We start from the raw sequence: 19059 nt of genomic DNA on the forward strand, positions 1-19059 counted from the left end.
GAAAGAGGTCTTGGGAAAAGCATCCTGAGAAGGAATGAGGGCAGGAGGTTTGGGTAAAGGGAGAAGTTGAACTTTAACACAGCTGCCACAGAGGGCTCAGCAGATCCCACAGTGAACTCTTCATGGATTTTCAGAGGTATTCCAAACTGAGGCAAGGTAGCTGAGCTTTTGGGCTCCCTCCTTGACCAGCCATTGAATATCAGCTGCCCCTGGGAAGGAACTTAACCTTAGGCAAGGCAATTTTCTTTGGCTGAGGTAAATTCCTAGAGAGAGAATTGAGTCAGACTTAAGTTGTCAGCCTCTAATACACCAGGTGCCTGAGAGAGTGAGTGCCTCATTTGTGAAGGGGAATCTGGAGCCTATGTGACAGCACTGGACACAGTCCACCTGTTGTGCCTTTTGGATCTACATGCTCCTTATAATCAGCGCACAACATCTTGGATTCTGGTTGCCATCTTTCCCTGGGGATCCACATACTCCCTATAATCAGTTGATACCTCCTCCAGGATTTGGGTTGCCATCTTTCCCTGGGGAAAGGTTATAAGAGAAAGGATAGTCAAATGAACTATAGTCTCCTCTGCTCATAGTTTTAGAGCCAAACTGACACTCATCACCTGTCTTCTCTCGCTCTTTTCTCTACTATCCATTATAGATTTCCCTCACTCTCTGCTGGTCTAGTCTTCAGCTAAGCTATCTCATCTGCTGGGTTGTTTAGTGCTCTGTTACAATAAATGTTCTCTGTTTGGCAGTGCCCACTGACCTCTATTATTTCAGGATTTTATCATCTCAATTGCCAGGGAGTTCAGGTCTGTAGTACCATGTCCTTCAACAGCCTTGGCCACAACGATATGGAAAAATGCTCAACATCACAGATTATTAGAGAAATGCAAATCAAAACCACAATGAGATACCATCTCATACCAGTGAGAATGGCTATTATTTAAAAGTAAAAAGATAGCAGATGCTGGCGAGCTTGTGGAGAAAAAGGAACACTTATACACTATTGGTGGGAGTGTATAAGATGGAAATATCCTTCAACCCAGAAATCCAATTACTGTGTATATACCCCCCAAAATATAAGTCATTCTTTTATAAAGACAAGATGCACATATATGTTCACTGCAACACTCTTCACAATAGCAAAGACATGGAATCAACCTAAATGACTATCAATGTTTGACTGGATAAAGAAAATGTGGTACGTATACATTAGGAAATATTATGCAGACATAAAAAAGAATGTTTGCTTTAAGTGAGATAAAGGCAGGCAGATCTTCAATGTCAGCAAGGGAAATTAGTTTCCAGGATTTTGTTTGTTAGGTAGCCTCATTACCCATACCTCTAATGGCATGGTTTTAAGACTGCTGCCATGTACTTTGTTGTTGCTGTCTGACTCTACTCAGATCTTGTCAATGGAAGGCCTAGCCTATACAAACTAGATAATGATAATTTAAGCTTTTTCTGATGAATATTATCTGAAATCTCCAAATAACTTTTGGCTTATTCATTCAGTCTGAACTACATAAACCATACTCAGATTTAAAAAACAATATCAAATTTTATATGCCCCTAAGACTGGAAATATTGCATGTATAAGAAGAATAAGGACAAAACGAGTTGAATTTTTAAAGAAAATCAGTTGACTTGGAAAATGTAACCTCTCTTTAAGCTAAACACTTGCATTCAAGGTCTCCTTAGGAAAAAGAGCAACTTTCGGTACCTTTATTTGGTCAATTAATTTGAGGAATACTTTCTTATCTAATTAATCTGTTACTAACATCATCAGTATTTTCTATATTTACATTTTACTCTTTAAAGACATCTAAATTATATTATGTATAAGTAGTGACATTAAAAACAACCTAGTATTTTAATGTTTGAATTCTAAAGCATGAAATTGAATTATCTGGCAGATTTAATATGTGACTTCACTTGGAATGTCATTCAACAGGATTGGCTAAAGGATGTGTGTGAAAAGAATAAGTGGAGTCACAAGAATTCCCCCATCATCTGGAGAGAGCTGTTGGATCGTGGAGGAAAGGGTTTGCTTTTGGGAGGATATAATGAGTTCCTGGAGCATGCCCAGGTATATAAGTTAACTTGACTTATCTGTTCTAACAATGATAATTCACTTACATTATTTTATTTTTCAGGTATCTTGCTTTCTGAGTCATTATCTCATGTCTCTTTTTATTGTATTTTGACTTTAAACAAAAAGTTTCCATTATAGTCAATTTCTAGTTATCTATTCTCTGATACCGACTTTCTCTTTCCCAATATTTAGCTTTACTATGATGTCACCTCTAGCATGACGACTGAGCTGATGAAGGTAATTGCTCAAGAGAACCTGAGGACACACATAGAAAAAGAGCAGGAGGAGGAAGCCCTGAAAACTTACGTCAACCCCTTGCAGGTCTGGATCACCAGGTGGGACAGTCAAATCCCAGGATTCATGAGATTGATGTTTAATAATTAGAAAGGACAATGAGATGGGATTAATTTCATGATGGAAGACTACTTGAGTGTCAGGTTTGAGATTTGTGTGTATGTATACTTACATGCATATATATACACACACACACACACGTATATATACACATATGCCTCTGTGTGTGTGTGCGTGTGTCCTCCATATAACTCATAAATGAGTTTTAGGTTTTACGCGCGCGCACACACACACACACACACACACACATACACACGGTCTAAAAACGACTCTATAGCTTGGCTGCTTTGCAGAAGCTCGCCCTCTCTGACTGTTGCTCCCTCCCTCTTTCTTACTTGCTAGAGCTTTCTTTGGCTTTTCTTTCTGCACCCACTCCCTCTCTATGACCCACCTCCCCACACTTTGCTCCCCTTTGCTTTTCTTCACCTGTGTGCTCCTCTTTGCTCCCAGTCTGGGCACATGCCGTCTTTGCTGTCACGCCCTCTCTCTTTCTTTCTTTACACTGTCTTTCTGTTTCTTTTGCTCTCTCTCCCCCTCTCCCTGTCCTTCCCTTCATACCTCAGTTTGTCTTTTGCACTTTCCTGCCCATATGCACGTGTGTATCCTAATATATACACTCATTTTAAAAACTGTTATTATGAAATATTTGAAATACAGAAAGGAATTGAGAATGATGTAATAAACATACATGATCCATCTTATTGCCCAGATTTAACAACTATCACATCTTCTTTACCTATGTTTCAAAGGATTAAATTGGTACAGATACTGTTGAAACCCCCATTGCACACCTTGCCACACCCACTGTGATTGCCAGAAATGCCCAGATGCGTTTCTGAACTTCCCATGGTGGGCATTACAGTTCACAGTTGATAGTCACAGCTGTAAACACCTGCTGAATTGTGGTTACAGATATACCATAAATAGCCTATGTTGATCTGAGCCATCTTTGTAAGGATTTTTCTGTGTAAGAATTGGAAAAGGCAGTCCTTCCTAAAAAAAAAAAAGTCATTACTGTGTAGATGAGGTTATATTTTTTTAAAAAAGAGCTATAGCTAACTGAAACTTATATCTTTATCTTTTTAGGGGGAAATATAAACATGTAATTACAGTAATATAATACAGTTTTTAAAAAATTTTTATTTCTGCATAGGGGGAATTCTGTTTTCTTCGAAAAATCTAATAAACAGGTATATTTTTTATTTGGGGACTGATTTCAGGTGGCCAGAGCAACGGACTGATTGGTAGTGAGAAGTTTCTGTTCTACTTTTGACTTCTGGCCTTAAAATGTCAATGCAGCTGTGTGTGTGTGCTTATTTAAATATGAAACCACCCTGTTGATGTACATGCAAAAATATCTATTAAGAATAAAGGCTTACAAGGGACAAAGGATGTAACTATTCACAATCCAGCTATGCATTTTTAACAGTGCTTCTACTCCTGCCTGCTACAACCTAATTCCCATATTAACGAGCGGTGAAGTGTTTGGGATGCAGACGGAAATCAGCATAACTCTATTTGACAACAAGCAGGCTGAAGAACATCTCAAAAGCCTAGTGATGGAGACCCAGGACCTGGTGTCTCCGGTCCTGCGCAGCATCTCCATCTGTACGACGGTAGAAGAGGCCTTCCGCCAGGCCCAGGTCATTGTGGTGCTGGACGACACCACCGACAAGGAGGTGTTCTCTCTGGAGGACTGCCTCCGAAGCAGGGTGCCTCTGTGCAGGCTCTACGGGTGCCTGATAGAGAAAAATGCTGATGAGTCCGTCAGAGTCATCGTGGGAGGGAAAACCTTCGTGAACCTGAAGACGGCTTTACTTATGACATATGCCCCACGCGTCGCACGCAGCATTATCGCGGTGGCACTGGGGGTGGAAGGTGAAGCGAAAGCCACACTGGCCAGAAAACTGAAGACAACTCCCTCATGTGAGTGAATGACTCTTTATGCTTTTGGTTTTGTTTTGAAACAACATAATTTCAAAGCAGCCAGGAAGAACACTGTCCCCTCTGGGAACATTCTGAGTATCTGGGATAGAAAGTGTAAAACAGACATAAAGAACTTGTGTGATTTGACTACTGTGCAAACTTTTTTTTTTTTTTTAACTGGCTGCTGACTTTTGTGTCTGACTTTTTCCATCATTACAAAAATCAACAAATATTTAGTAAGATATAATTTATATTATTCAGGTGATAATTTGATACTTGATATTCCATTTTCCCATTATAGTCGATTAAGGTAACCAGTGTTTAAAAAAATCCAAGCTATGTGCAAGTGGCTCTGCCCCATCTCTCACACATAAAACCTTGAGCAGTTTCCTCATCTGTAAAATGAGGATGTTAACAGCACCTATCTCCTAGAATGGATGTGAGGATTCAGTGAGATGTATTTCTAAAGTGCTTAGAAGAGTGTCTGGCACATGAAAAACATTTCCAAGCATGTGAAGCTTATCAATAGGATTATGATATCTGATCAGTTTCTACTCCTATTAATATTTGAACTGGTAAATATCTGAATCATCGAAGGTGAGACTAGATCAGAAAATGGATTGTTGTATTTGAAAAGGGAGATAATATTGGACGTATTTTAACTAATTTTGCCTTTACGTGGTGCAGGTGGCAACTGTATCCATTGAGAAGGGAAGGAGATGCCAGGCATTCTCTCAAGCAAAATTGGAAAGACAATGAAATGTGAGCCTAGAATGTTCCCAGTTAGAATAAAAAAGGCTTCAGTGAACCCCTAACATTATAGCCAGAGCTGTATTATCTTTTTTGTTACAATGAAACTCTGGAAATCATAACTTCAGGTATTGCTGCATCCATATATTTAGTATTTTATCCCCAACATCACTACAACACTTAACCAAATTGATGCTAAAGTTATTCAATAGGAAACGAAAACGTTTTTCTAATATTTTATCTCTGTCATCAACCTTCTATATGTAGACATAGACTTATCATTGAAGGTGTGTGATACACTACTGAAAAGTATCAAGAAGAATCTAAAACAAGGTGTATGTGTGGGTGGGGTGGGGGGGGTGTTGATGAGGGTTGGGGGCTTTCAACCAGAAAGCTTCTCTCTTGTGGGTCTGCTGGTGCTGTGACTCTAAGCTCCACTCTACTCAAATCCAATAAGCATGTGAGAAGCAGAAAAACGAAAAATGGAGAAAAGTTGGTAAAAGGAAAAAGGCATTAGAGGGACAGTAGTTTAAGTAGAATTGTCAGTGAAGCAGCAAGGAGACACCCAGCAATGACAAAAGTTGAGCAAAACATCATGAAAGAGAAAAACCACCAAGGAAATTATTCAGGGATTATTCTAGATGCCAAGAGGGTGGCAAACCTTTTCAGAAAAGCACGATCCATGATAACCCCTAAGTTAAGTTCATAAATAACCCTATTTATTGGACCATGTGTATTGGCTCATCAGGACTCCTTCTGTTGCAAGAAAGTCAACTCAGAGTGACTGAAGTCACCAAGTACCATGGCTCACACCTGCAATTCCAGCTACTTGGGAGATTGAGGCAGGAGGATCCCTTGAGCCCAGGAGTTTGAGGCTGCAAGTGAGCCATGAGGCTGCAGTGAGCCTGGGCAACAGAGCAAGACCTCGACTCAAAACAAACAAACAAACAAACAAACAAAACAGAAAGCAAAAAGTGATTGAAATCAAATAAAGAATATTTTCCCTGCATAACTGAAAAGCACAAAAGGTAGTTCTTATTTCAGAAATAGCTGGATGCTGGGGCTCAAACCGTGGCACCAGGACATGCCTGTGTTCTCTCTGCTGGCCTGTCCCTCTGCTCTGCTCTCTGTGTTGGTCTCCTTCTCAGTTGAGCCCTAAAAAGTGGCATCCCAGACTTTCATGCTTATAGTTAACCTACAGCAGGAAAATTAGGGCTTTCTTTCCCAATTGGTTGTTCAAAAGAAGTACAAACTCATCGTCCAGGCTGGGACTGCATGCCTGTCTCCAAATCAATCATCATGGCCAGGAGGGTGGAATCTGCATCTAATGCCTATAGGTGGACCTAAGGCAGGACAGTCCCACCTGACACATAGGGACTGACATTGGAGAAGGAACAGTTATGTAAAGAAAAACCAGGATGCTCTTAATGGATGGAGGGGAGCGGGGGTGGGGGTGGCGGGAGGAAGGAAGAGAAATTCATACCAAGTTTTCGGAAAAAGGCAGATGTCCACTATCATTTTCTGTAGCATAATTTAGGGTGTTTAGAGCTATCAAGGGCCTCAAAGCTAATAAGAAAAATGAAACCCAGCAAGATTAAAAGGCTTCTTTAGGCTGTAGGAAGGATGCCTACCATATGCTTACCTGGTTGAAAAATTATTTTCCCCATATGGGATCCCACGAGCTCCAAACCCTGACTCCCACCCTCCCCTCCCTCCTACAACATGCAGCTCAGGGACCCGGGAGCACATCGCTACTCCCCTGAGAGTTGGGTGGTGGAAGGAGAACTAGCTATTCCTACTGCATGAGTCATTCTGATGAGGGCGGGAATCTCACAGGACGAAGGCAGGCAGTGATGGTGGGCTACACAAAATCTATTTCCCAGCCTCTTCTCCCCTAGCCTCTCTCTACTATAGAGGCTCAAACAATCACCCCTTTTCTTAGTTTCTTTGCAGCTAGGAGTGGTTGAGTGACCTAGTCTCTTTGGGGTCCCCTGGGAAGAATATTTCACTTTCTGAAAAGAGAAAAGGCAAAAGAGGAAGCTTCCACCCCATTCTTTTCCCTGTTGTCAGCTGCCCTTAAACGCAACTGTGTGTGAGAGAGTGATACTTGGAGCTGCTGCAGCCATCTTATGACCATGAGGGGAAGGCCAAGAGAATCACATCTCTGAGCTGTTAAACCAGCACATGTCACTGCCTACCATGACTTACCTGAGAAAAGTAATCCTTCTAGTTAGGACAAGTCAGTAGGATGTTCTGTGAGGTGAAGTCAAAAGCAATCTTATACAGGACAACAGGGAAGAAGTTACTCTCCACAGTAGAAAGCGGTGTGTACTTATAAGTGAATAAGTTTTTAGGCAAATAAATAAGTTAAATAAGTAAATAAAATTATTTATTTGCAGTTTTCATGCAACATTCCTAGACAGTTCACAATTATAAAATCGTATTGAATGCCAGTGCCTATTTCTCTCTAACCCCTATGGTCTTACTTCACTTTTCAGCATGTATCACTTTGTATAATACCTCATCCACTACCCACCATCCCTAGAATGTTGTAAGGATTTGAGCTGATTTGTTTTCTTCTAAACCTAGTACCATTTCATAACTATTTGTTGACTAAGATGTGCCCAGGGTTCTCATTTTGCCAGAGCTGAAACCCGTCAGAGAGTTAAGTGATTTGCCCTAATTTCTATTCTAGTCTAGAATCAAGAACTCCTTGTCAAAATCAAAGCATATTAAAAAGTCCTTTCTCTCTCAACCTCTCTTGACTTCTCACTCACTCTGTCTCTACCTTTTGTCTCTTAATGGCAAGCGAAGTCAGCACAAACACCAGTAATATACTTTTCAGTAGCAGTTTCTTTCAGGGAACATTTCTTTATTTCTGTAATTTAATTATATACCATACCATTCATAGAACATTATTAGGGACTGCCAAACTATGATAATTAGGGAGGTGATCCACGCATTTTGCACAATTTTAGGAATTATAAACTTAGATTCATTTTATAGAAAAAGGACCAATCCTAAAACAAACATACATACAAACAAAGAGTAGGCTTTAGGTATTTTTTATATGAATATACATTACTGTGATTTTTTAAAAAACTTTCTATTCTTCACAGACATTAAAGATGTGATAATTTGGGGTAATATCAGTGGAAATAATTACGTTGATCTGAGAAAAACAAAGGTATACAGATATGAGAGTGCCATTTGGGGACCTCTTCATTATTCACGCCCTCTTTTAAACTTGATTTTTGACAGGTATGGTATATTTTTAAGTGAAGTATGCTGACAGTGTTAAATGTATAATGCTTGTAAATTTTTAAATCATTTTATATATCTTTGCATAAAAGTAACTTGCGTTGCTCACACTCATATTTGTTCATGCTGTCTACTGAAGAAACAGAAAACTCCACAGAATATCAACTAGGTAATTGATTTTGAAATTACAAATTTTTATATTTCAGATTGTCCAGCAGCTCATATATTCAAGTAAGGTTATCTCTAAAGCAAGCATATGTAAGGGAATCTTACTTTGTGTAAAGACCGAGCTGTCTATCCAGGTTGAAGTTAGTTGAAATATTTTCAAGAAAAGAATTAAGATGATGAGCAGGCACAGGCCAGGCTGGGCGTTCTGTGGCAGGAGGCAGAAGCAAGAGGTGGTGAGGAACACAGTCTTAGAACCAAGCCTCCCAGGCTGGGATCCTCACTTAGCCAGTTATTAGCTGTGTGACTTTAGAGAAGTTGCTTAGCCTCTCTATGACTCAGTTTTTCATCGGCAAAGTGGAGATGGTAACATAATAAGGACCCTATAGGGTCTTGTGGAAGATGAAATGGATTACTCCAGATAAAGGACTTAGAGGTGTGTCTGGTGTCTGCACAGTAAACACTAGCAACTATGATGAGGCAGAGGAGAAGCGGGAAGGAGCACCTCTGAAGCATTTTTCTAAACTTTGCAGCATGTTCCCAGTTGTAGCATTTTCTTTCCATTGCCTCTTGCCTTCCTTTTCTTCCTCAGACTGTGGAACTTCACCCCTGCCTAGGGACGATGTGTCCTGAGTTCGCTATTTCAAAGCATGATTCCTCTGCATTTGCTGCCCGGGCAAGACCAGTGTTGCACAGAGCTGTGTCATGCTGAGTTAGCAGAGGCTAACTGGCTGGACTATTCTCTGAGTTTAGGCTTTAGATCATAAAAACTTAATTACTTTCCTATTTCTCAACATGAATGCAGCTTGAGCACCCCAATCCAAAAATGAGAAATCTGAAATGCATCAAAATCTGAAACTTTTTGAGCACCAACATGATGCCACCAGAGGAAAATTCTACGCTTTGCTTTCTGATGGTTTAATTTACACAATATTTGTTTCATGCACAAAATTATTAAATATGTTATATAAAATTACTTTCAGGCTATGTGCATAAGGTGTATGTGAAACATAAACTTTGTGTTTAGACCTGAGTTCCATCCCCATGATATTTCATTGTGTATATGCAAATATTCCAAAATCTGAAACACTTCTGGTCCTAAGCATTTAGGATAAGGAATACTCAACTGTAATTCAGTGTTTTATGAAATTATTTTGTTTAAAGTGAAGGGTACTACTGGTCGCAAGATAATGTCTACACAGGATAAATTCTTTGTAATAAAAGTAATGGTTCTTGTCATTTTTAGCCACTTTTCTATGTTCCATATTTATATTATCATATTTTCAGTTTGACATTTTGGGACTCCTTTCTGCTACATTTCATTGTTTTTCAGTTGACTTTTTATGGGGATTGAAGACACTTGAGGAAAGACACTAGGAATAGTCATATTTCTATTTTTGACTGTGGATAAGGTTTCTGAAACTTAGTTCCACTGACCAGAGAACATCTTTTTTCACTCTCATTCCTCTCTCCATTGTAAAATTGTTTCTCTCCTTACAGTGAGTGGGTAAAAAGAGAATTTGTGGCAACTCTCAAAAACTTAACTGCCACAGGAAGACAATTTGGAGGCATTTTGGCTGCACACAGTATAGCCACTACATTGAAATACTGGTACCATGGCTCACCGCCTGGGGAGATTGTATCTTTAGGAATATTGAGTGAAGGTAAATCTGGGTTTTTCATATCTTGTAAAATCTTAATGCCTCTATCTATGCCTTGTGCTCCTAATTCTGTGTCCCCACCTGTCTAGTTCTTCACATGGTCTATAAACTGTATGGACTTTTACAATTTCATAATCATTCATTCATTCAATTATTCATTCAGAAAGTCAACAATATTTTGTATGAATGCATTGGAAATACACATAGGAGTTAAGACCTGGCCTCTGCCTTCAGGAAACCTACAGTGGAATAAACAAGAGCCAGATACATAAATGAAATCGTCTTGTTAGGTTTTCCTAGCAAGAGATAAAGGGAAAGCAAGGTCAATTCCAGGGAGGAAGCAGGTGGAACCAGGACAGGCTTCATAAAGAAGGTGACATTCCAGTAAGACTAAAGTATGAGGAATGTTGACCTAGAAGACAAGTGTGGAAAGGACACTAGGCCCAGGGAGCCACAGGAAGACAGATATAAAGGAAGGATAGAGAGGGGCACTACGGGACCTAGACCTTAGGGTACCAGGCAGCACTGGGTATGTGGAAAGATTGCTCTCCATCCACAAATACTGCATATAAACTTTTACAGCCCTAATGTTTTAATCAACTAAAAACTATTTGAAATACTTCTGCCATTTTTACAAAACAGGAAAGAGAATAGCTGATGTTCTGTCATCTGTAAGGTCTATCTGAAGCATCTTTTCCCTTTGTGTTCTACTTTCTCCCTCAGAAGCTAATTCACTCCCAGAGCTGCAGACCTCCGCCTCTCTGCTGAGCTTTGGCTTGTGAAACATTGTCACCTGGATGTCATGTTGTCACTTCCATCCAACATATACCAAACTGAATCTACTACATTTCTTCCCAATCTGTTCCATCTCTTGTATTCTTTATAAGTAGAACCACCATATTCCCTATTGTTTCAGTGACTAGTGCAGGTTAAGAAATTTGAAATCCCTCATGTCAGAATTAATCTATTTCTCTCCTCTATATCCCCACATAGCATTTTGCTCCCCTATCACAGAGAATACTATAGTCTGCCTGCTTTTGATAGTGTGATTAGTTGCATATGTCCCCTTCGTTGTGGCACCCTGGGAGCAAAGGCTTTTTCTGGGCCACCTGTCTGCATCTTCACAGGAGCAGCATTTTATATGGTAGACACTCAATGAGTCTTGTTCAATTGAAGTTAAGGTGCAGGAACATTGCCATGGTGTGAATTCAAATCAGCAAGTTATCTTCTTAGGGAAATAGGCATTTAAAACCTTACCTTTATTTGTAGAAAGAAAGTTTAATTAATCTCTGTAGGAATTGTATTCAAAAATTAATAACAGAATACTTGGGGGAGAGGGGTAAATGATCATTCTCTCTCTCTCTGAAACCATACTGAATAGGTAAACCCTCATATCTCATCTGTCCATAAGGCTAGCTCTTCACAGATTAAACAAAATATAGCATAACTTGAGGATCTGTTTATCCCTCTAAGGAAAAGTCTTTTAGATCTTGGTTTCTTAAATGTCCTCAATTTTTTTTTCCTAGTGACATTTTTGTTGTACAGAAGGGCAGGAATAATTTCCTTATGTGATTGAGGTACCAGAAATGGGGACAATTTTGTCTGAATGGTGCTCAGTTAATAATAAATATTGTCAATCTTTTTACTTAGAGCACATCCAAATATAAGTGTTTCTGTATATCTTAAAGAAATTAAATGTTTTATTAAGCGAAGGATGACTTCTGCCTAAGATGTAGAAATATGTAAAGAAAATCATCCCACATGAAACAAACACATGACAAAATAACCAAATTTCCTGCTTCCCCTCCTTTCCCTTCCCAGTTCTTTATACTCAGGCTATATGACTGCCATAGCAGGCGAGAAGACTAGAAAGCCAGATGGACAAACGACTTAGGCTCATGGGCTACATAGGGGGTCAGGGATAAAGCTATGCAGACAGACAAAAAGAATGTAGACAAGATTCAAAAGAGAAAGACTGCGTTCTTTTGTTCTATGGCTCCCACATTAGTGTTGAATTTGGAAAGCTCTTTAATAAATTTATATGATTATTAAAAAAAAAAAGAAAGACTACATTAGCCTCTGGATGTGAGAGAAATACAAATAGCAGAATTATTAGAACTTGGATAGTTGCTCAGTCAGTTCTTCTAGAGTGAGTGTTTCAGTCTTCCTTGGAGAAGAATTCCCAGAAACTTAATTCTATCTTTATCATTAAAAATCTTGTATTATGTCTGTTTTTTTCTACAGTGCTTAAAAGAAAAGGCGTATGTTTCTAAGTTCTGCTGTGTTACTTTGCTTTGTGTTTGCTCACTGTAGGCCAGTTTGGTATTCCTGAAGGAATCGTCTTTTCTATGCCTGTGAAATTTGAGAATGGAACTTGGGTGGTTCTTACAGATCTCAAAGATATCGAAATAAGTGAACAAATAATGACCAGAATGACAAGTGATCTAATTCAGGTAATGTCAGAATAGATGCAAGGGGACTGACTTTGATAATGACCTTAAACTGATTCCTCTAGGCCAAGGCATACATTGGTTTTTCTATGGATTCTATTTTTTTTTAATTCCTAAAAATAATGGGATTATAAATGTTTGAAAAAAATCAGTGAAAGAACACTACTCATTTGGTTATACAATTTCCGGTATGTTAAAAACATTTATTTGTTATTTCAAGAATCAAAGTGTGTTTCTGTTAAAGAATAATCAAGTTAGGAATGTGGTCATTTAATTCTGTGATTATAAAATTTTTCAACAGGAGAAACTTGTTGCACTTGGAGACAAGATACATTTTCAGCCATACCAATCAGGTAACCTCTTAGATGTGATGTTTTATTGGACTGCTATTAAAAGAGTATTAAATATGTTATAACTGAATCACTGTTAATATGAATAACTCCCATTTATATTTTATCATTTCTAAACTAAATTAATGACAAACTGCTAAGTTCCATGTGTTCTTTGACATAAAACATCTCATGAGAATGTTAAAGAAAACACAACTTAAGAACACTATGATCTAATAAGTGTTGCAGGTATCATATTAATTTCCTGGGACTACCATAGCAAATTACCACAAACTGGATGGCTTAAAAACAACAGAAATTTATTTGTTCACAGCTCAGGAGACTAGAGTACCTGATGTGAGGTGTCAGCGGGGCCACACTTTCTCTGAAGGCTCTAGAGAAGAATTCTTTCTTGCTTTTTCTAGCTTTGGGTTGCAGTGCTTGCATTCTTGGCTTGTTGCTGTATCACTCCAATTTCTGCTTCCCTCTTCACGTCTGTCTTTCCTGTGTGTGTTTCTGTGTTTCCAAATCAATCTCTCTCTCTCTCTCTCTCTCTCTCTCTCTCTCTCTCTCTCACTGTCTCTCAGGATACCAGTCATTGCATTCAGGACCTGCCCTAAACCAGTATAACCCCATTTTAAATTGAGTATATCTGCTAAGACTCTATTTCCTATAAGATCACATTTATAGATACCAGGTATTAAGACTCCAACATATCTTTTTGGAAACACAATTTTTTTTTTTTTTTTTGAGATGGAGATTCGCTTTTGTTACCCAGGCTGGAGTGCAATGGCACGATCTCGGCTCACCACAACCTCCACCTCCTGGGTCCAAGCAATTTTCCTGCTTCAGCCTCCCGAGTAGCTGGAACTACAGGTGCGCACCACCACGCTCGGCTAATTTTTTGTATGTTTAGTAGAGACGGGGTTTCACCATGTTGACCAGGATGGTCTCGATCTCTTGACCTTGTGATCCACCTGCCTCAGCCTCCCAAAGTGCTGGGATTATAGGCATGAGCCACTACGCCTGGCCTGGAAATACAATTTAACCCACAGCACCAGATTTATTTTAGATAACTTTATTAAAAGCCAATAAATTTCAATAAGCTTATTTTTCTTATTGGTATTTTCTCCAATCATAAAGAAATAAGGAAGGGCTGACATCTTTTCTTTGCCTTAAAGATGATCTCAAGTATGGATATATACATGTAGAAATAAATCGATTTATTTATGCAAAGGGCTTTAGCCAAGTGTCTTTTGGAGCCCAGTATTTCTTTCTCTGCTAATGTTTATGCAGTACCAACTATAAGCCAGTAGCAGGAGCTGGAAATACAGAGGTGAATTAGATAGACCTGATCTTGCCCTCTTGGAACCTGCAGTCCATCAAGGAGCTGGCCACACATTACGTAGATGACTGCAATTGTGGCATGTCAGAGGAGTAACTACTGGCTGCTGTGCTGTCAGAGCTCATGCCTGGGGATAGAAGGGAAGAACCTGAAGCAGGAAAGTACATATTAACTTGTTTGGAAAAACTGTGGAAAAAGTGTGTGTGGCTGAAGCCAGAAGAGATGGAGCTGAGAGATACAGCCATGAGGAGTAGATGTGAGAGCTACAGGTTTCCAGATGGAGAGAACCTGGTCAGGTGTGGGATTAGTTTGCAAAATATCCTGGAATAAGGCAAGACTGTTTGCAGAAAGACTGGTATTGGGGGATAGTTCAGTGACACAAGGAAGAGATGGTTACAACCAAGACCAAAGGCAGTAGAAATTTGAGAGATGTTTAGGAGGTAGAGTTATCAAGACTTGCTGATGTATTGGCTCTGGTGAATCCCAAAGTTCTTCTAGCTGATCAACTGGGCAGATTTACTACTGATAATGGGAAAATGGTAAAAGAATGAGAGAGAATATGAGAATGTGGGAAGTCTGTGTATGTGTGTGATGTGTGTGTGTGGTGTGCATGCACTTCTGCATGCACATGTATGGATGGAAGAAGGAGAAGCATGGTGCCAGAGTATAAAAAGCATGAGTGTCATTTCTTACATTTTGATTCTGAAATACCTGTGTGAGATCTAAAATGGAAATGTCACATGGAGAACTGCACACTTCCTGGAGCTCAGAAAGATCTGGACTACAGTTGCCAAAGGAGGAGGTGTTACCTCATAAATAGAAATGGAGCTATCTGTATGATGGAGATTGTCCAGAGAGAAGGTGAGAGGGGAAAACTTGGAGGAACTTAGCCCGACCTGGTTAAGTGGAACAGGAGCAACTGACAGATGACCATGATGGGCGGTCAGAGAGACAGGATAAGCCCCTGCAATTTGATGATGTAAAAGACCTGAGGACAGAGGGTGTTTGAAAAACAAGGGCTGGTCTACAGTGTCAGATGCTATTGGTGTATCAGATAAAATGAGACCTGAAAAATACCCAGTGGATGTAGGACAAAAGTCATTCGTGACTTTGATGACACCAATTTTGTGGAATGGAGAGGGCAGAAATGAGACCAAAGTAGAAAGGAAGGTCCCTAGCTTTAGAGGCCAGAGTGTCACTTTGGAGCTGGTGTGCTTAGTGCTATAGGCCCAAGGAATGTACCATATACCATGACAGCAGTGGGAAGGGCACCATCAGGACTCTGACATGATGGGAGGACTTTCTGGAGGAGGTGACATCAAAACTGAGTTATGAGAGGAAGGAAGGCCAACAATCAGAGGCATGACAGGAGTAAATGGGAGAATTCAATTCAGAGAAAGGAATGTATTCAAAGCTAAAGAGAAAAGAAAGAACTTTCGAAGAACTGCCAATTTGCTTTATCTGGAAAATAGTGTTTGAGGAATGTCAGGAGGCCAGAAGGTAAATAGGGGCCTTGCTAAAACCAATGAAAGATTTTAGGCAGAATAGGGACAGGAGCAGCTTCTAATTTAAAATGATCACTGTCTGCAATGGGAAGAATGAATTGGAGGGGGAGAGAGGAAGCAAGAAGACCAGCTTTGTTGCAGGCAAAGAAATGATGAGGACCTTAAGCAAACAGTGGCTGTGGGGATGTAGAGAAAGAGTTAGATTTGCAAGAGATACAGTGGAAAAAACTTGACCAATCTGAGATTGAGGATAACAGAGCACTCCAGAGAGTCAAGAATGCCCCTGATGTTTTCAACACCTCCACACATGGTCATGGTGTTATGTGAGGCAGAACTTCCCAAACAGTGGGCCACAAATGAATCGAGTATGTGGAGCTCTTGATATCCTCAGTTCTAGGGGCAGAATCTGGGGCAGCTGGAGTCCTCGAGCTGGTTGCCTCTCTTGTCCTTGTCTCTTACTATGTGTACTGAGTCATGAAAATGATTGGGAAGGTGGAATTAATGTAAGGAATAAAGGAGAAGGAGCAGATTTTCAAGAGGCATCTAAGTGAAAGTGTCTGGTAGGTTACAGACACATGTCTCTGGAGTCCAGGAGAGAGCTCTGGGCTGGACATGAGGACGCAGAGTTGTCAGCAAGTGGTAGTAATAAGAATAAACTGATAACCATAGTGACCTCCTGGAGGAGGACCTGAGTGGCAGGGGAGGGAAGACTTCTGCAGTTTAGGGTTTCTGGTGCCTCTTGGATTTTGTTCCATGTGCATGATACATGTATCCAAAAATGCGAGGAGGCGGATCGGTATCTGGATGGTTGGATGTTAAAGTCTAACTACTATTAGAGAGGAGAGGGTGAAGATAGAGGGGAGTGAGCAGAAGGGTTCTCTGCTTGAGTAGAACTCAAGTGCCAGAGCACAGGGTCACCTCCAAACCGAAAGTGTCTCTGCTGCTGAGGCTGGAGGGAACGGGAGAGGTGATGGATGCAGATGGAAGTAAGTGTACAGGATGGAGGAGTGAGGAACAAAACAGGCAGTGGGACCAGGTCCAGAGGGCCAAAGACTCAGAGAAAGCCTGGGCTTGTGAGGAAGGACACGAAGGTTTGAAATACAGGCATGTGTGCATGTATTTGGTCAATGGCAGATGGTGTAATACCACAGTGGTTCCTTAACATAATGGGGTTAAGCAATTCCTTCCACCTTGTGACGTTCTGATGATCCTGATCCTATGTAGGCCTAGGCTAATAATGTATGTGTTTGTGTCTTCATTTTTAACAACAACAACAAAAAATTACAAAGAAAAAAGTAATTTTTAGGCTGGGTGTGGTGGCTCATGCCTGTAATCCCAGAACTTTGGGAGGCTGAGGCGGGCAGATTACGAGGTAAGGAGTTCGAGACCATCCTGGCCAACATGGCGAAACCCTGTCTCTACTTAAAATACAAAAAATTAGCTGCGTGTGGTGGTGGACGCCTAGAACATTACTGTATACTACTGTAGACTGATAAACACCATGCACTTAGGCTACACTGAATTGATTTAATTTTTTTTTCTTTCTTCAATAACAAATTAACCTTAGCTCACTGTATTTTTTTTTCCTTTATAAGTTTTGGGTTTTTAAAAACCCTTTTCTTTTAGCACTTAGCTTAAAACACAAACATCTTGTACAGCTATACAAAAATGTTTTTTTCTTTATATCCTTTTTCTTTATATCATTTATGCCCTTTTATAAGCTTTTTTCTATTTTTAAAAATTACTTTGTTTTTTTTGAGATGGAGTCTCACTCTATCGCCCAGGCTGGAGTGCAGTGACACAATCTTGGCTCACTGCAACCTCTATCTCCCAGGTTCAAGCAGTTCTCCTGCCTCAGCCTCCCGAGTAGCTAGATTTTATTTCTGTTTATTACTTCCTTTTTTATCCAATCTAGACTCTCATAGCTAAGGTGACTTTGGTATTCCACATTGAGCATAACAGTGGAAAATGAGTCCAGTTCACTTAGCATTTGGGAAGGAAGAAGATGAGGCAAAGAAATTGAAGGTCATTGCAAGAAAGCAGATGAAGTAATAGACTTTGGGGGTCTAGGTTGGTTAAGGAAGTAAGTAATAAATAGAAATAAAATAAAATAAATTAGCTGGGCATGGTGGCACGTGCCTGTAGTTTCAGCTACTTGGGAGGCTAAGGCAGGAGAATCACCTGAACCAGGGAGGCAGAGGTTGCAGTGAGCCAAGATTGCACCACTGCACTTCAGCCTGGGTGACAGAGTGAGACTCTGTCTAAAAAAATAAAATAAAAGAGTTCAAACAAGGGGGATATTGAAACTAACAACCAGGATGGGTACAGATCCCAACCAATTAAAACAGTTGCTGCCTTTCAGAATGGACTAACTGATCAAAATAAACAGAGAGGTCCATTGGTCCAAACCAGAGAGGGTTGAGTGAAGTCAAAGTAGGGGAAGTGAGGGAGGAAGTGTGGGGTTTGGGAGTTCAGAGGAGGTTCTGTCTGACAGCCAAGTTACCAGGAGTGGGCCAGACCAAAGCCCAGGGGATGCATGAAGTGAAGGTGCAGGCACAGAGGGATATATAGTGCACATTTGGTTTACCTCAAATTCTTTTATTCTTTTATTCTCAGAATTCAGAGGCCCTCTGTGTGCTTCCTGCACTAGGCAGAATATAGCTTCAAATTCCTTTCACGGGAGTGGGCTACAAAGCAGTCATTCCAAAACTGACTCCATTGACTTGCAGATAGTCCTAGCTGTCCCAAATATACTTGTATTATAAACAGTTTTGTGAGGAAAAAAAAAAAAAGACTTGATTTTATGCCGTGTATTAACAAATAACAAAGGACAAGGGGTGTGTGTGTGTGTGTGTGTGTGTGTGTGTGTGTGTTCATGTGTGTATTTGATTGATCTTAACTTTGTCATCTTTGGCTCTTGCTCTCCTAAGGAAACACTCTTCCAGGTATTCCAAAATCAGAGAATTGAAAATAATCGGAGGTTCCCACCCTCTCACAGTGTGGAGATCTCTGCTTACTAATATATCAATGAGATTATTCTTGTGTGAGGTTTGTTTAATCTCTTCAATTAATGCAATTCTGACTTTCCTGATTTTAGAAACTGAACTACATACAAAAGATAGAAGGATCTCCTCACTCATCACAGATGACAGCCAGGAAGGACAGGTCTCAGATGGTAGGTATACTTACACTCAATGTTTTCAAATGCCCTTTTTATTCAA

At 40.0% G+C, this 19059-nt stretch overlaps 1 protein-coding gene across 4 annotated transcripts in view; it reads left to right on the plus strand.

Moving 5' to 3' along the window:
* Window positions 1–19059, plus strand: part of MDH1B (malate dehydrogenase 1B) — a 33063-nt gene that overhangs the window by 5203 nt on the left and 8801 nt on the right. For 3 of the 4 annotated variants that reach the window (XM_074399165.1, XM_074399164.1, XM_074399166.1), the window contains 9 exons: window positions 1952–2086; window positions 2285–2427; window positions 3876–4372; window positions 8242–8383; window positions 10049–10212; window positions 12523–12662; window positions 12961–13012; window positions 13742–13864; window positions 18936–19013. In XM_074399165.1, the coding sequence (XP_074255266.1) occupies window positions 1952–2086; window positions 2285–2427; window positions 3876–4372; window positions 8242–8383; window positions 10049–10212; window positions 12523–12662; window positions 12961–13012; window positions 13742–13864; window positions 18936–19013 (1474 nt within the window). The remainder of the gene's footprint in view (window positions 1–1951; window positions 2087–2284; window positions 2428–3875; window positions 4373–8241; window positions 8384–10048; window positions 10213–12522; window positions 12663–12960; window positions 13013–13741; window positions 13865–18935; window positions 19014–19059) is intronic. The other variant, XM_010336400.2, reaches the window with a different exon arrangement.

The sequence above is a fragment of the Saimiri boliviensis genome, chromosome 5 (genome assembly GCF_048565385.1).
Source record: "Saimiri boliviensis isolate mSaiBol1 chromosome 5, mSaiBol1.pri, whole genome shotgun sequence".
NCBI classification, from domain to species: Eukaryota; Metazoa; Chordata; class Mammalia; order Primates; family Cebidae; genus Saimiri; species Saimiri boliviensis.